Raw genomic sequence first — 17,910 nt, 5'->3', positions numbered from 1 at the left:
AGGAAATTCAATTCAATCCATGCATTTACACTTGCCGGCAACTATTTCTGCAGAAACATCGAAACATACAAAAAATGGATAAAATCTCAATAATCCACCATTAGATTTTTCCTTTGATATTTAGCAAGTGCCACGAACCCCTTGAAAGTAACTGCAAATCTATCAATTTGCATTATCTCCAAATAAGTGCCTTGGCACAATGGCACCCCACATTCTCTCTCCTCACGTGCGACTCACGTGACCCATTTGCTAAACATGGAGCTACAATATTTTGACCTTCGCCTCCAGCTTTGATGAGCTATTAACTATCAACTGAACCATCATTCTTGCTTATGAACTATGCTCTCCAGTTAAAAGGACTAGAAATGCAGGCCGCCAAGTGCAAAGCCAAGACTTCTTTGTACCATTCATTCAACTTTTAAATTCTGTGCCTCTTCTATTCCAGAGAAAAATCTCTTGCTGTGTCTTTCTCACTTCTTCTTCAACCTCAAAATGCATACAGCATTTGCTGTGTCTCTTTCTACCCCATTTCTCAATCCACAGAAACTTCTATATGGAAATTCCATCCCCAGATTTAACCCAACACTGAAACTTACTTCTTTCAGACAACTTCAAACCAGCTGCTCTCTTGGCTTCTCATGTCAAAAAACTTCATTTTTAAGTTCCTCCTGTCAATGTTTCAAGTCTCAAATCTCTAGTTCAATTATATGTTCGAATTATGGATGTCACAGTTTGAGGGTAAGGGCTGCTTCAGTTCCTGAGAGCACAAGTGAGAATGAAACAAGTGATTTCGTCAGGATTACGCAGCTTGGAGCTATGTTTGGAATTTGGTATCTTTTGAACATCTACTTCAACATTTTCAACAAACAGGTTCCTGTTTTCATATTGTTTATAATTTATCTCTGCCAGTAACTTCCTTTCTTTTTTTTCTCTTTTTTTTTTTTTCTGTGAAATTGGTCAGTAATCTGTTGCTTTCACTTTCTTACGCCATATTTGTCTCTACTCTTTTTATAACAAAATTTGTGCACATATTTTTTAATTTAAGTGGGAAAAATAATAGAATAAGTAATTTTTTCCATGAAAACTTCTATTTTAATATTATTATTTCTAAATCGAATTAAATTTCTAATTAAATAAGAATTAAGGGACTAATTATATTATTTGACAGTATTATTGGTGAGGGCTATTGCCCACACTTTTAGGGTTATGTCAAGAGGGAATTGAGTATTTACTAGTAGCATAATTTTTGAACTTGTAATTGATGATTGCTGATTTATTTATTGAAGATAGTGAAAATTATATGTCTATGTACATAGTCATATGTTGAGAGATCACTGCAATTTTGCTAGTATGATTTATTTGTTTTATTTCTTTGTAATTTAAATACTTCCACGGTGCACTACATCTACCTTTTCTATGGAAGTGAAATAGCATCATCATTGCAATTTTGAGAAGAAAAAAGAATTATCTCAAAGTTATAAAATTAGATTATAAAATAAGTTCTTGAATATGATTTTTTTTTTGGACTTCTAAGTATGCATTATTTGGAAATTATTTATTAGGCACAATGCATTATTCATTCAATAATAATAATAATAATAATAATAAAGCAAATTCAAATTTGTAATTCTCCTTTCCTCTATTTTTTTGGAAAAAAGATAAAATTTGATTATTTTGATCTTCCTCTACACTTTTAGGATTGGAGATACTTTCAAGCAGAAGACCTAAAATCACTTTCTTAATTAGCTTATCAATTTGAAATTTTATTGATCATGTTCAGCAAATTGCAAGGAAGAAATCTATGGAATTTTAGGGGAAGAATGTCACGACTCGATTTCTGGGCCAAACCGACACTAAAACTTAGGTCAGTATAAGGCCTCTGAAACTCATAGTAAGGCTAATTATTTCTAGAGAAAACATATAGTACATAAAAGTAGTCCAATTTGAAGTAAATAAATGGATAGAGTCCAGTCATAAATTGGACTATCCAACGGGAAGTATTAACTCATCTAACCTGTAACACAAAATATCAAAAATTTGGAGAGCTTACCTCTCCCTCACAATCTTCAAAATAGATAAATAAACATTTGGGAGCTCAACTCCTTCCATCTATAGCAATAAAATCCCAAGCATCCAAGCAATCTCACATAATTGAGTTTATAATTCCAGAAAATTAAATTATTACAACTCCAGATAAAAATAATACAACTACTGGTACATGCGGAGTTCTAAAATTGAAACAAAGATAATAAAAACACAATTAGACTTTTCTAGTTAAACTTGCGAGAAAAAAAAAATAGGCTATTCTCAACAAATTTACCTGTCATTTGAGAAAAAATAGTTGAACAGAGGTGAGCGTTCGACTCATAAAGTAAGATATTGATTTTAAATATAATTTCTATAACTATATAAACCTAATGCATTCCTATGTATGAAATAATGCAACATATTCACATCGTTTCAAGTAATTCAAATAATATTCGCACAAAAAATAATTTGGAGCACTCACACACTCGTGTGTCACATCCATATATATATGAGAGCCAATCCCCTATATAGCTCTTTTAATTCTAATATCTGCTAGTAAGGTCAACTCAAACCGGACTTTTTCTTAATAATCTAAGTGCGGGGGTCAGAGACCTCAACTTATCCATATATAAAGATTAGGTCCTAGCGAGTCAAGCTCCAGCCATGACTATCCGTCCTACCCAAGTCCATATCTATACCATATACACACCAACACATGCACATAACTCCAAATCACCTTTATGTGACTGACATCCACAAACAAGTTCAATAAAATATGCAACAAAACATATATGTTGCATATAACTAAATATATACATAGATATATGTGAATGCATGAGCATGCCTTATATATAAATTATTAATATTAAAATTATAAATAAAATCAATATCTACTCACAGATTAATAGAAGTTTACTGAGGTAGCTGAGAAGAGGAGGATTAACTTAGATTACTTAAACAATTATATTCATAAATTTATCAATATTAAAACAGAACAAAGGACTTAAAGAATTAAAGACGCTTTAGATTTTATGCCAGAAATTTGGTAGAGTTTTTATTATATTGAGGACCTACCCAACCTGCAAAACAGCTTAAACAACACTTTCAAATCCAAAAGCCTTAGGCTCACAACACAACAATAACATACTACCTCTTCTAGGCCTACCAAACCAGTCAATTCTTACATAATTACATAATTCAGCTATTAAGTTTAAAATTAACGTTTTGCAAAAACTAACCAAATTAACCCCAAAAATTCTATAATTATTCCCTGCAATCCTTAATAATGTCATTCTACTATTGCAATTAGAATTATAATTTTTTAGCAACCCATGAATATTTTATGAATTTCTATTCTAAGCTCAACATTAGGTAAAAAGGAAAATTTGAAGTTCAGGTTTACTTATACTAATTCTGACACCTGAAATGCATCCGGGCATTTGAAAATGGTAGAAAGCACTATAATATTGATCAACTTTAGAAGTTGGTTTGACAGCCCAACTTGTCTGGCTAGAAAATACAGTCTCGATCGTTAGTGAAATTTCTTCAAAACGAAAATACCTACATGAAGCTCACAACATCAGAAGTTAAAATATAATTTTTATTTAATTAAAAAGACTCATTTAGGACCCGAAAAATCAATGGCAAGCTCGTGGGACCCACCAGATGTTCGATGTCTAAAAAATTCCAAACTGGTATCGTTGCAAAGCTCTCAACGAGTAGGACGCGTTGGTAGTCTTGGATTTTTAGTAGGATTTACGGTTTGAGAGAAATCTAGCTCACAAGTCAAAATGGGCTAAAACTTCTGAATCTTGATTTGCACAAACCGGAAAAACTATACCGTGCAAACTTGTTATTTACACAATGTCCATGAAGAGAGGAGCGTTTTGACACCAAGAATGCCAGAAACGGTAACCTAAAAACCAAGTTATGGCCGGAAAAAGAAAAAGAAAGAGAGAGAAAAAGGGGGAAGGGGCCGCTGCTGTCCACGCTTGAAACTTTTTTTTTTTACTCTTTAACTCTATAATCTTTTCTACTTTCTTCAAGTAAGTCTAAAATGTTTAATACATTCAAATTAAACTTTAATAATAATTCTAATAATAATTTTAACAATTCTAAAAATATTAAAACACTAAAATTAAATCAATAAGATAATATAGTTTTTAAAAATAATATTTTGAATTTAAGAAAATAAAATTTCAAAAAAAATTCTAGATATTATTTTGAATTTAAGAAAATAAAATTTCAAAAAAAATTCTGGGTATTACAGTGAAACTGAAGTTATATGTTTATATGTTTATCAAGAGTGCAGGAACCTGTATTTACTGTTTCCATATAGGTTCTTAAGGTGTATCCATTTCCAGCAACAGTTACTGCTTTCCAATTTGGCTGTGGGACAGTGATGATTATCATAATGTGGGCATTAAATCTCTACCATAGACCAAAGCTGACTCGTTCGCAGGTACTTTTGTTATTTTAAAAAACCTTTTTTTTTTGCTAATTTGCCTTTCTTCACATTTGAATGTAATTGTTATGTGTTGCTTCTGATAAATTCACTTTCAGCTTGCAGCAATCCTGCCATTGGCTGTAATGCACACAATGGGAAACCTTTTGACGAATGTTAGTATTGGAAAAGTTGCCGTTTCGTTCACTCACACGATCAAAGCTATGGAGCCCTTCTTCACAGTCTTATTTGCTAGCCTGTTTCTTGGTGAAGTAAGCAATTATCTTCCAATGTCATCAGCTGCTTGTAGTAAATGTTTTTGAGTTTTCTGGTGAGTATGGCAGGTAGGTGAGAGTGTTGAAAAGCCTGTTCCTTCTGTCCCTTTGTTGTGATCTTAATTTCTCGGTGCTTGCTAATACTTTCTTGTTTAGTACATTATGAAAAAACGTTTTACAAAAACTACGGAAAATTGTCGTAGGAAAGACTTTTTCGATGTTTCAGCATCTGCTTCCTTCTGTCTGTGACATACTATTTCCAGGAAGAGAAGAGTTAAAACATAGGACCAAAATGACTTGGTTTTCACTTCCCTATGTGCACAGAGGCCCTATTTCTGGGCGCTTTCCTCCCTTGTACCAATAGTAGGTGGAGTAGCTTTGGCATCATTCACTGAGGCCTCTTTTAATTGGTAAGAGATATTACAACCTATTAATGGGTGATCACATGAGAGGTTGAGCTTTTAGCTTAAGTGATTCTTTGAATTAATATGTCTCTATTCTCTTGTAAATCAGGATTGGTTTCTGCAGTGCTATGGCTTCCAATGTGACTAATCAATCTCGAAATGTACTTAGCAAAAAGTTAATGGTTAATAAAGAGGTAATAGACACACTACTTTTACTCTTGAAATTCCTCCAGTTCTTCATTAATTCATAAGCAACTGCTATGCTAATAGCACTTAAAAACCAAATTACAGTCACTAAAATTATCTCTGTAATCACATCAAAATAATTAAGTTCTTGTTTTATATCATTCCTATGAGTTTGGTCGTAACCTGCATTGTGTTCCTGACAGGGATCATTGGACAACATCAATCTCTTCTCAATAATAACCATCATTTCTTTTATCCTGTTGGCTCCCACAGCTATTTTCCTGGACGGGATCAAATTCACTCCTGCATACCTCCAGTCTGCAGTGAGTAGTATATCCAAAAAATTGATTGGGACTCCAAAGAAGCATAGTTTACTATTCTGAAAACCACGTTCACAAAACTGTTTCTTTTTTCTCCTTTTTTCAGGCAAACCAAGGTTTGAATGTCAGAGCACTGTGTTTAAGATCTCTTCTCACTGGGTTCTGCCTCCATTCTTATCAACAAGTGAGATTTTCTACAGTTTTTATTTTGCTTATTCCATATAATTAACATCTAAGAGCATGTTTGGCATGAAATATACGATCAAGGTTATTCTCGGACAAACTTATGCACATTGAGACTAAATATCCTCTCCGGGTGAAAATGCAATACAATAATGAATAAGAAATTTGTTTTATCAGATTGGTTTATGCTTTATTATATTCTGGCAAATATGCATATAACTATTGAACTAATAGCCCAAAAGTCGGACTCGTAATGCAGAGAGTCAAGAGTTCAAATCTTAACGAGTTTCCTTCTCCTTTAAAAGTTTATAGTAACAAAAGAAATGGGGTTGCAGAGAGACAACACTTAATTTCTACACTGTTGTCTATGATTTTTTTTTTTTTTGGCCTCGTGTAGGTCTCTTATATGATATTACAGATGGTGAATCCTGTTACTCATGCTGTGGGAAATAGTGTGAAGCGTGTGGTTGTAATAGTCTCCTCAGTCATCTTCTTCCAAACCCCACTTTCACCCATCAACTCCCTTGGTAACGAAGTTTCTTAAACTAATTAGTGTTAATTATAAGTTTCATTTTGTATTTTCTTGTGAAATTTTCTTTCTTAAATCATGGACTGGTTTTTAACTGCAGGAACTGCATTGGCTCTTGCTGGAGTCTTCTTGTATTCCAGGGCAAAGCAGATTATAAAACCAATGCCAAAGGCTTCATGAATTCTATTCTATCCCAACAAAATGGCTCTGTTTGTATGAACACGTCGTAATATTGTAGCAACAGTTTGAGAAATTTTATAGTAAATTTGAAACCATGTTAATAGTTTTCCAAAAACAATAAAAATAAAACTATTTTTTAGAATACTTAAAAAGGTATAAGCTTATCAATTAGGCTAATTATTAGGTACCAGGAGCATTAAAAAATAGTGCTTCCTCTCTCACAGAAAGTGGGTCCTTCCTATTATATAGGAAGTGGGTCCCACATGATTATGAGAGAAGGTGTATGTGCACCAGGTGCACTTAATAATTCTCCTATCAATTAAGCCTATTCTCGCCTATTTTATATATTTTTTTAAAGATATAAAGAATGGTACAAGTCTCAAGTTTGGATTTTTTATTTATTAATTTAGTAAAAAATTAAAATTTATTTATTTTAGACTAATAGAATTTAAGGTAAATTTTACATTGTACTTTTAGCATTTGAGACACTAAAAAAATTAAATTAATGGATAATAAGTCATTTTTCATTTTTTTTTAATTTTGATAATTTTATTAAATCTTAAAAATATTTATACATACATAATATAGATATATAATTTAATGTCATTAAATAAGAAAAAAAATATATATTTTTAAAAAATATTTTTTATATATAAATTATTTTAATAGTAACAGGAAAACCCTTCCTTTTGTGGAGAGTTATAACCACTGCCTTCTCTACTGGAGAGTAAAAGTTGTAAAATGATCTCACAGGTTAATTTTCAAATAATATTTTTATTGAAAGCTAATGAACTTATTTTTCATTGTTTTCTATATAAACATCCACATGTTTTTTTAAATGAATTACACTTGTTATAAACTAATAAATTTGTTTTCCATTAATTAATAAATTTTAATTTAATAATATAAAATTTATTTTCAAAATTATAATATCTTATAAATTTTAATTCTAATTAAGATTAATTATACTAAAAAAATATTTATTTTACATTACAACTATGTCGTGGCCATCAAGACCATATAATTATCAACTAAGTATATATGAGCGTTCAGTTAATTTCGAGCTGAATTTTTTAATAAATTATTTTTTAAAAAAATTCTCAAAATGATAATTAACTTGAAACTATTCACTATATAATATTATTGATAATAATTGAAATTTTGTATGATAATTATTTACAAAATACATATAAATAAAATTCTATAAATAATTATAACTATTATAGTCAATTGATTTCGTTTATTAATTGGCTATTATTGTTGTGACAACCAACTCAATTTTGAAGCAAGATCTTTCGAATATAACATTTAAATTTTCTATATTACTAGAGATCATTTAATTCTCAAATTATTAATATGATATTAATCTATGAATTTTTTAATATTATGTGATACAATATGAATTCACTGACCCCTTGAGATGATGACACGTATCTTTTCGCATAGTACCGTCGATAGCAGATGGAGATATAGACACGAAACAAGCAGGGCATATAGGAGCAGCCCACGTGCAAGCCATACTACGGCCTAGTGGTCATGAGGGTAGGTCACGAGACTATGTAGAGGAGTTGCCCATGCTCACTATCATTTCTCCATTAATCTCTTCTTCTGTTAAAATTATGATTCAAAATTTTAAAAAGATTTAGAAAGATTTTTTTACATTTTTAGATAGAAAAATATTCCTTAATTGAATGAAAGTATATTTCTTATATTGAGTAGAACTCTTATTTTAGTATTATTATTAAATTAAGTGGCACTCCTAATCAGATTAGGATTGAAGGAATTAACGCAATAAAAAAGACAATGGTAAAAAATGTTATTTAGCTTTCAGCTCATAGAGTAAGGCTGTCACCCATTGTAGAGAGGGGCATTGCCAATTACTACGGATTTGGCTCTGCCCATTGATGAGGGACTTTTGTCCATTGCAGTAGAGATAAGCTTCGGCCTAAGGTAGAAAAAGAACATATAATTCAAGAGGAAGGAATTCTTGTCCATTGATGAAAGGGCTCTTGCCTATGTAGTTGAAGACACCCTTTGTGGTGTAGTAGTTAAAATAGTAAAAATATTGGGTTATGTCTAGAGGAGACTGAAATGGACTAACTAATATATTTACTATAAGCAGTTTGATATGTAATGTAGATTCTCTTGAGTGTAATTGGGTTTATAGATATTATAGTCTGAACTTGTAATTGATGATTTATTATTTGAAAATAGTGAAAGATGGCATACCCGTTGATGTAGCCCTATATTGAGAGGGTGAACCACATAAATATTGGTGTGTTGTGTGTTTGCTTTGTTTCTTTACAGTTTACAAGCTTTCGCAATGCACAATAAATTGGTATCAGAGCATAGGGATAATCTTGGGGAGTTTGGTTAAAGGTGGAGCTGCTGTGACATGTGGAAAGTCGCCCATGCAACAATGGTGATAGTGGAAAGTTGAATTTAAGGTGAAGTTCTTGATACAAAATCAAGAAAAGTAATGATGTAAAGATTTTTTTGAAGAAAGAAGTAAATTACACTCAAGATGAAGATCGGAGAGATTTATGATTTGAAGAGTTCAAGCTCAAGCATGGAGATGTAATGATTAAAGATACCCAAGAATTCGAGGTATGCAATGGTTGATGGATTTTGAGTCAAGGTGGAGATTGTTAGAATTATGACTCAAAATCCTAAAGGAATTTTGAGAGATCTTTTCCCAATTTGAGTTGGAGAAATATTCATCAATTGAATAGAGGTATATTTTCTATATTGAGTAGAACTTTTATTTCAGTGTTATTCTTAAATTAAGTGGGACTCCTAATCAGATTAGGATTGAGGGAATTAACACTATAAATAGAACAATGGTGAAAAAATTTATTTGGCTTTCAGCTCATTGAGTAAGGCTGTCGCCCATTGTAGAGAGAGGCCTTGCTAATTGCTGCAGATTTAGCTCTGCCCATTGATGAGGGGCTTTAGCCCATTACAGTTGAAAGAAGCTTCGGCCTAAGGTAGAGAAAGAACATAAAATTCAAGAGGAATGAATTTTTGTCCATTTATGAGAGGGCTCTTGCCTTTATAGTTGACGACACACTTTGTGGTGTAGTAATTAAAATAGTAAATATATTGGGTTATGTCTAGAGGAGACTGCAATGGACTAACTAATATATTTACTATGAGCAGTTTGATATGTAATGTGGATTCTCTTGGGTGTAATTGAGTTTATAGATAGTATAGTTTGAGCTTATAATTGATGATTTATTATTTGAAAATAATGAAAAATAGCATACCCATAGATATAGCCCTATGTTGAGAGGGTGAACCACGTAAATATTGGTGTATTGTGTGTTTGCTTTGTTTCTTTGCATTTCGCATGCTTTTGCAGTGCACAACATCTTCATATGATTTGAAAACATCTTTAAATGGAGTGACATGGCAAGTTGCTCCAAAATCTAGCCACCAATCATTATCCTTGTCCACCATAAGGATTTCAGAAAGAACAACAATCATATCATCTTGCTTTCGAACATTGGCTTCCTCTTTTTGGCTTTTGTGAAATTTGAAAACTCTAGCAAAAATGCCCCATCTTTCCACATACAAAACAAGGTCCTTTCTTCTTCTTTCTATTACTATCCTTGGACTCATATCTCTTTCTCTTTTTATTTGGAGAACCCTTATTCCATTATAAGACTTTTTAATCTTGGAATTAGAAGTTTTGGAGGATGTGGATGTAACTACCCAAACCAGGAACTGTTATTGGTGCTAGAGATTGGGTCAGCTTAAAGCTGTCGGAACCCGTAGCACGCTAGAGACCCGTGAAACATACATACATTCTTACATCTCACCATCTTAACATACATTAAACCATTACACCTTAGTCTTTTCATTCATACATAAACATTCATAATATAAAAATGGTTCATAGTTTGAACCTTAACATATATAAGATCCAAAGTGTAATGGTTCAACATGCATACCCTCAAAAGGGTTTACACAACATAAATATCATTATACTTTAAATAATTATTATATATTTTCTTTAAATCACTAGCAAAACACTATCCATTTGTAAATTACATGTCCATCTACCTATACAGCATACAAAAGGAAGGGTTAAGACTAGCCCTGAAGCTCTCTCTTCAAGAACTCTTCTAGTCCTACAACCCTGCACTTGGGGGTTGGGGGAATGAGATAAGCTTGCACAAGCTCAGTGAGTGAACTAACCATCATTAATTTCATCATTTATTCATACATGTGCAACGCATCATTCACATGGATTTTTACATCACAAACATTTCACGTAAGATGGACATTATCACTAATAACTCTCCAAACTTTCCTTTTAAAAATGATTTGTGTCATACATCCAGGGGCAACTATCATATCTCCCTTGAAAGGCAACATCAAGATCTCCCCTTAGGATTTACATATGGATCCATAACATTACATAACATAACATGGGGAGAGTAATGGGTCATCTAATATCCATCAATACACCAACAATAATTTATGTAATTATGCAACATCTTTGTGTTCTAGATACATATATCCTAAATAAATATGATATGATGCATGAGTATGTTTATTAATTACCTGTAAATAGTTTTCATTTTATTAAGGTTAGAGTTATTCATTTCTTGTAGCCTATCAATCTCCTTACTCAAATAGGAGCTATCCTCACATCCTTACTCTTCCAAGGCCCTCAAGCCCGATCCTATAAAATTGGATCTTAGAGTATTATACAAGGCTCTAAAACTATATACATAACATAAACACCCTATTCTAGACCTTTAGGAATCATGAAATTAAGTTTTGGAATTTTGGAATCAAAGAAGAAAATAAGTGGGCAAAACTAAGTTTGGCTGCTGGAGCCTTGAGTTTCGACTGCCAAACCTTGGAACATTAGATACCTAATTTTGGACAGTAGCCACTGTGGCTACCGGTGATAGTGGTGGTCGAGTGTTAATGATAATGGTGGTGATGATGGTTGTGGTAGTGACAAGGTAGAGGTAGTGGTGGTAATAGCAGTAATGGCTAGATTGTGGTGATGGTGATGGTATTAATAATAAACAAAAAAAAATAAAAATAAGTAATCGTAATTATATATGTTTTTGTATGTAATAATCATTATGTTATTTTAAATATAATTATTACGCTATAAAATTGTCATCCCTGTACGTTAAATTTTTTTATATTACCAAATAATGTAATGAAATATATAATGCAATCACCATCAAATTATAATTTTAATTACATCATACTAAACATCACCTTAATGTACTAAAATTCTAGGCACTTTACTTTCTAGCTACTACAAAGCAAGTTTTCCCATAATAGTAGGAATGACAATGGAGTGGATCGTGGGCGGGGATCGCTCCTCCCATCGCTGCACCATAAGAGTTCTGGGTGAGGCGAGTTTTTCAGCAAGGAATTTTCTTTTTATTTTTTTTATTTTTTATTTTAATTTATTAATATATAATTAGAATTGTATTCTTTACACATTATTTTATCAATATATTTATATTTTTTATTAAAATTATTATATTTAAATATATAAATATATAAAAATAAATTACTTTTAATAAAAATAATAATAATATATTACTATAGTGGCGAGTTTTAGGGTGAAGAGAAAACTTTCGCTCCACACGAATCAAAATAAAAATTAATCGAATTTGAGACGGAAGGAATCAATTTCAAAAAACTTTTGTCATCCTTAGTCGTCCTAGAGAAAGTCAGATCTTTATAATACTCACACAAGACACAGTGATAAGACTTCTGAAAAAAAAGACGGAGTGATAAGACAGGATAGTACAGGCTGAGTCACTCTTTAATTGCTCACTTGTACTGATACAACACCTGGCACAATGTTATTGATTTTGAAGGCATACATATTCTGTACAAGTGCTAGGTATGAGGCATTTCTTATCTTCCATAATTCCCAATTCATTTATACCTTAGCGTCTACTCTGTTTAAAGCATTTTACTACCCTTTCTAACTTAATCAGAGTGTCAAATAACCATGTTCGTCTTACCGCAGATGTAGAGTGCTCATAGAGGTCATAAGAAGGCTGTAGGAAGTTTATAGCGTTCTTTGGAAGGTCGTAGATGAATGCCAAAACAGTTACTTGTACGTAGAGTTCTTTCAGGCACCCCTCGAATTTCATAATTATCATCATGTAAAATATATGAAATAGTTATACTAATAATTAAAAGCCTTAAATAATTAGAAATTTAGAAATCCGAGAAACATTCTTTATATATAAAAAGCAGAAATTAAAACCAGCAAGCACGAAAAGCATTAATTTAAAAAAGGAAAATATATATATATATACCAAGTACTGCTTGAAGCCAATTCTAGCTACACCACTGCATGCATGGAGGCACCACAAGGACTTAATTTATTAATGGCTTCGTTGGGTGATCATCTCTAGCAAATCCATCTCCTCCTTTGCTTGAGTAGTAGTACCCTTCATCAGACTATACAATTCTAAAGACATGTCGTACACCATATTGCTCTCATCAACCACAGAAGCACAGGGAATTTCATCAAGCGAGGACGACACAAACCCATAACTATCACTAAACAATAAGTTTGCGTCCACACAAAACTTATTTGATCCCTCATTATCATCACAATGCGTTAATGATGATGGGACTCTCATCAGGTGATGATGATCAGCTGAGAAGGAAACCGAGATCTCCTTGTGATGATCATCCCGTGGATTCCTGTTATCCGGATGATGATAAGCAGTTGAAGAAGAAGTTAGATTCTTGATGTAGCTCTGCAAGAGGGTGGGTTTTGAGTTTGGGTCCTTCCCTTTTCGCCTGGAAAATTGCCTTCTCTTGGTTGCATTCCAGTGGTTCTTGATGGTGTTTTCTGTTCTTCCAGGTAATCTTTTGGCTATTTCAGCCCATCTGTTTCCTATTTCTTTGTGGGCTTCAATTAGGATTTCGTCTTCTTCTTCAGTCCAAGCATCTTTCTGCATGTTCATCAACACATTATCATCAATCTGGCTATAGCTGCCTAGGGTTCTTTAATTTTTTTATATGCATATTTCATGGCTAAATTACAATGGCAGAAATGGGAATAATCAAGAAACTAATGGTCAATCAACATCATTTTAAAATTTTATTTATTTTTTAATTTATTAAGAAAAAGAAATTAAGGAGTTTTGATGAGGAGTTTACCTTAATTACCCATATAAATGGAGAATTTTTACAAGAAATAGAAGAATTTTGTAGGGATAAGTTTGGCATTTTATGTTACTGTTCTGACAAATCCGTTTGAGATAATCCTACTCCAATCTGGCACTCGTCACTGTGCATGTCCATGCGTTGTCAATTTCGTAAAGACAAAATAATTAACAAGGCAAGATGCAAAAACGACACAATCCAATGTAATAATCTCTATTAATTTCTCTTTTTTTTTTAATATATCTCCTCTAATAATATATTTAACACCATTATTTACCAATTTTTGTATGGTGAGACAGATAATTATATTTGAATTTAATCAAATTAAAAAAAAGGATGGTGTGCGTAAAAATTAATTCTTAATACATATATACGCAAAAATAAATGTGTGCATACATGCAAGTAAGACATTGATATATGTTCTGAACATAATGTTCATATAATTGAGGAGGGTAATATTGATCTGTCAAAAATGGAGAAAGAAAGTAATATAGGATCAAGAAGAAGGGGAGAAATTAACCTTGATGTCTGGCCTCAAATGATTGTGCCATCTCTCTCTGCACTGTTTCCCTACCCTTCCTTCCAGCATCTTAGCAATCTGAGACCATTTCTTTATTCCATTTTGTTTCACCAAGTGCACTAATACTCTGCAGATGGACAGTTCAGCTCAAAAAAATTCATGTAAATTAATTCCAAATATTTAACCCTAATGAGAAATTAAAATTGGCACCTGTCTTCTTGAGGAGTCCATTGGCCTTTGATTATGTGGGATTTCTTATGAATTTTTCCTTCTTTTTTAATCTGAAACCTTTTATCTTTCCTGTGATCAGTTTTCTTGTTATACCCATTATCTGCAGTAATGCATGAGACCTCATCTGGTACCTTGGCAAGATTCATCGAACCCATTTCTTCAAAATTTAGAGACTGATGATGATATGTGAACTTTTGATCCAATAGATCAGTAGTTTCATCAATTTTTTGAGGATTATGATCCCCAAAAGGTCTTCTCTCTAAACTTCCACGCAAGAGCCTATGATCATCTCCAGATTCTCCACCATTGACTGGCAACAAAGCTGCAGATACAAAAGCAGTGAGATCATTAGAGAACCCATTTGTGAAAGGCTCCAAAGGATCGATGCATGTCGCTGAAATCCCTACAAAGGGATTCTTTGAGGACCCTTCAATGGTATGATCAAGATGGTACTGAGAATTGAAAAGTGATGGACCATTAATGGGCAGGTGGTGATTATGATGATCAAGATGGTGAATACTGTGAAACAATCCTTTATTAGAAGAGAGAGGAGCTTCATGGGAGGAAAACACACTTGCTATCTCTTGTTTCAAGGGATATTCAGAGAGAAGGCTTGAAAGGTAAGGGAATTCCTCTCTCAACTTTCTGTCAAGCTCCATGCAGCACAGAGAGAGAGAGAGAGAGAGAGAGAGAGAGAACAAGAAAGGAAGGGAGGCTTAATGTATTAGAGTAATACGGGTTAATTTCTATATTTTCTGTGGGTGAAATGGGCATAAGAAGTGCACATTTGGCAAAATTTTAGCCCTTGATGATACTGTAGGCAAGGGTTAATATTGCTTGTTGTGAGTGACTGTTGAGGTTCCATTCTTTTGTATTATTTACTTGCTAAGAGAAAAAAAAAAAGAGAAAAAAAAAAAAGGTAAGGAAGGACCTATAATCATTAGGTCGTTATAAGGACTTGTACTTTAGGAAAATTCAGAGTCAGGTTTAAGGACATTTGGCAAACATGTGCAGCCCTTCGTTACATTTAAACTATAGGTAAAAACTAAAAAATAAATTGTTTATAGTTTAAACCATATATAGCTTTTTGATGATCACTAAGGCTAGAGATTACCATCACATGGTGAAGATAAAGAGATGTATAATGTTCTTGCTACTCTTAGGTGGGCCAGAAAGATTCAAAGAGAGGGTATGCTTGAAATTTTTTTTTTCTTTTTAATAGGTAAAATAGAAAAATAAATATTCGAATCTGACTCCGTCGAGTAAATGATCTACATTTAGTCACTTAAATATTGATTTTGCTCAAAATTGAGTAAATTTTTTAATGCCTTTGCCTTAATGGTAAGTGTATTTGCACTTGCCAACTAATTCCTTTTGGAACAAATCTTGAGGGGAAATTGTTAATTTGTGTTTATATTTCTTTGCTTTAAAAGCTATTTTTCTTACTTAGTAAGAGGGTCAAAGACTCAAGTGATAAGTGGAAAATTTGGTTAAATTTTGGATTTTGATTCTTATTAAAGAACAAAAAAAGACTCAAATTACTCCAAAAATTATCAAGCTGTATTCCACCTTCTTTATATGACCATACCCTCATTTATGAAACTTCTAAATTTTCCAAGTCTATGAATATTTACCTAATTATTATTTATCTCAAAATAAAAATGTTTATATATTTAGACATCATATATATAATTGATAATTTTTTTTTTAATATTAAAAGAAGTGTTATATTAATAGAATTACAAATTCTATTATTATTATTATTATTATTATTATTATTATTATTATTATTAAGGGAAATTGAGGAATTTGGTAGGTAGCTCTTTTTTGAAAATTGAAACCAAATTCTTTGTCCTTATTCCTTAAGGAGGTTGAAAAAACTGGAAAAGGGATTATCTGAGCCATTTGTCAAGTTGGTAAAAGCAAAAGCATCTTTCTGTTTGTAACCGAATCATAATTAATTTATTAATTATAATTTCATCCTTAATTTATAATTCAATTACTCATTTATTAATGACTAATTAAATCATCATTTAAAAATATATGGTTACATCTCATATTTTATAGCTCAATTCTTTTATTATTAATTTTTATTTTATTTTTATTACACCATAATTATTATGTATTTAAGAGTAAGTAAAATAAAATTAAAATTAATTAATTTTTTTAAATCAAAATAAATGAATTTTTTTTAAAAAAAATTAAGAATTAAATTAACATAAATTATGAATTAAATTAAATCAAATTAAAATTAATATTATTTAATTTGATATTTAATTAGTCCATTTACTTTTAATAATATATATATATATGTATATATAATATAATATAAATGTTTTCTTTTTGTCATTTATGGTAAGAAATATTTTTAGGTTAATTTTTGCCCATTAAAATTAAGTTCCTTTTTAGACGATTTTAAAAATATACTCTTTTATATCAATCTATATATTTAGGTATATTACTCAATGTGGTTTTTTTTTTTTAATTTTTTACAATTTAGTCTTTATATTTTATTAAATATCTGATATTTTAATAAACCTATAAATTAATCTTTCCGTATAGTTTTCCATTCAAGTTGCAGTTAATTTTAATAAAATAATCAAAATGCCATTTTATTATGAATTTTAATATGAAACAAAATAGTCAATGTCGTTTTGATTTATTAATAAAATAGTCTCTAATGCGATAATTAAAAATTTTAATTGTTTTAATTTTAAATTTTACAAATTACATTTTAAAATTTTTAACATAATTATAAGTTAATTTTATAAATAATTATTAATTACAAAATTAGCTACTAATTACTACAATTAAATTTTACAAAATTAACTATTAATAAAACATAATTTTTAATAATTTTTATGTTTTAAATATAATTTTATTAATTAAATAAAAAATGGGTAAAAATCTAGATCTACAGTGAACTATTTTAAACATACATTCCTTCACATCAACAAGTATTTTATTCAATATGATTTTTTTAAAAAATTTTTTATTATAAAAATTAAAATAGAAAAATCCGAGTTTTTTATTTGAACCATATAGAGCTTACCCTTGTACAAGTCACATAGTATGCTAGCTACCATTTAAGAAGGAATTATAGTGATAATTAGTGAGTGGGAATAGCAATTTTCATGAATGCAGCCCGATCCTTAATTTAAAAGACAATTAAGATTATTTTTTAATGTATATTATTTTTTATGGAGGATATAATACTAAATTTATTTTAAAGTCCATTCTCAAAATATTTTAACCAATTACTGAAATTATATTTTACCTCATTTCTTTTATTGAAAGTCATCCAATTTTTGTTAAATATCATATTACCAATAAGTATATAATAATAATAATAATAATAATAATAATAATAATAATAATACTAATATTAGTATTTAGTTATAGTCAAATATTTTTAAATGACTTATTAAAAATATAATT

At 30.9% G+C, this 17,910-nt stretch overlaps 2 protein-coding genes across 2 annotated transcripts; one reads left to right on the top strand and one right to left on the bottom strand.

The window, feature by feature from the left end:
* The first annotated feature begins 295 nt into the window (after positions 1–295).
* On the top strand, positions 296–6,643 carry LOC110667890 (phosphoenolpyruvate/phosphate translocator 2, chloroplastic). The gene is made up of 9 exons (XM_021828854.2): positions 296–870; positions 4,367–4,489; positions 4,591–4,743; positions 5,071–5,156; positions 5,260–5,344; positions 5,540–5,659; positions 5,763–5,840; positions 6,237–6,366; positions 6,469–6,643. The coding sequence occupies exons 1-9, from the start codon at positions 493–495 to the stop codon at positions 6,546–6,548; spliced, it is 1,233 nt and encodes a 410-aa protein (XP_021684546.1). The 5' UTR covers positions 296–492; the 3' UTR covers positions 6,549–6,643.
* A 6,114-nt stretch (positions 6,644–12,757) lies between these two features.
* On the bottom strand, positions 12,758–15,196 carry LOC110667882 (transcription factor MYB118-like). Its single transcript, XM_021828847.2, has 3 exons — positions 14,452–15,196; positions 14,242–14,368; positions 12,758–13,507 (listed from the first exon to the last, which is right to left on the bottom strand). Exons 1-3 carry the CDS (start codon positions 15,129–15,131, stop codon positions 12,929–12,931), a joined length of 1,386 nt encoding a protein of 461 aa, XP_021684539.2. The 5' UTR covers positions 15,132–15,196; the 3' UTR covers positions 12,758–12,928.
* Positions 15,197–17,910: the final 2,714 nt, after the last annotated feature.

Source organism: Hevea brasiliensis, chromosome 15, assembly GCF_030052815.1.
Source record: "Hevea brasiliensis isolate MT/VB/25A 57/8 chromosome 15, ASM3005281v1, whole genome shotgun sequence".
Classification (NCBI taxonomy): Eukaryota; Viridiplantae; Streptophyta; class Magnoliopsida; order Malpighiales; family Euphorbiaceae; genus Hevea; species Hevea brasiliensis.
Note: the sequence above shows the minus strand (reverse complement) of the source record. Positions and strands in the feature narration are given on the sequence as shown.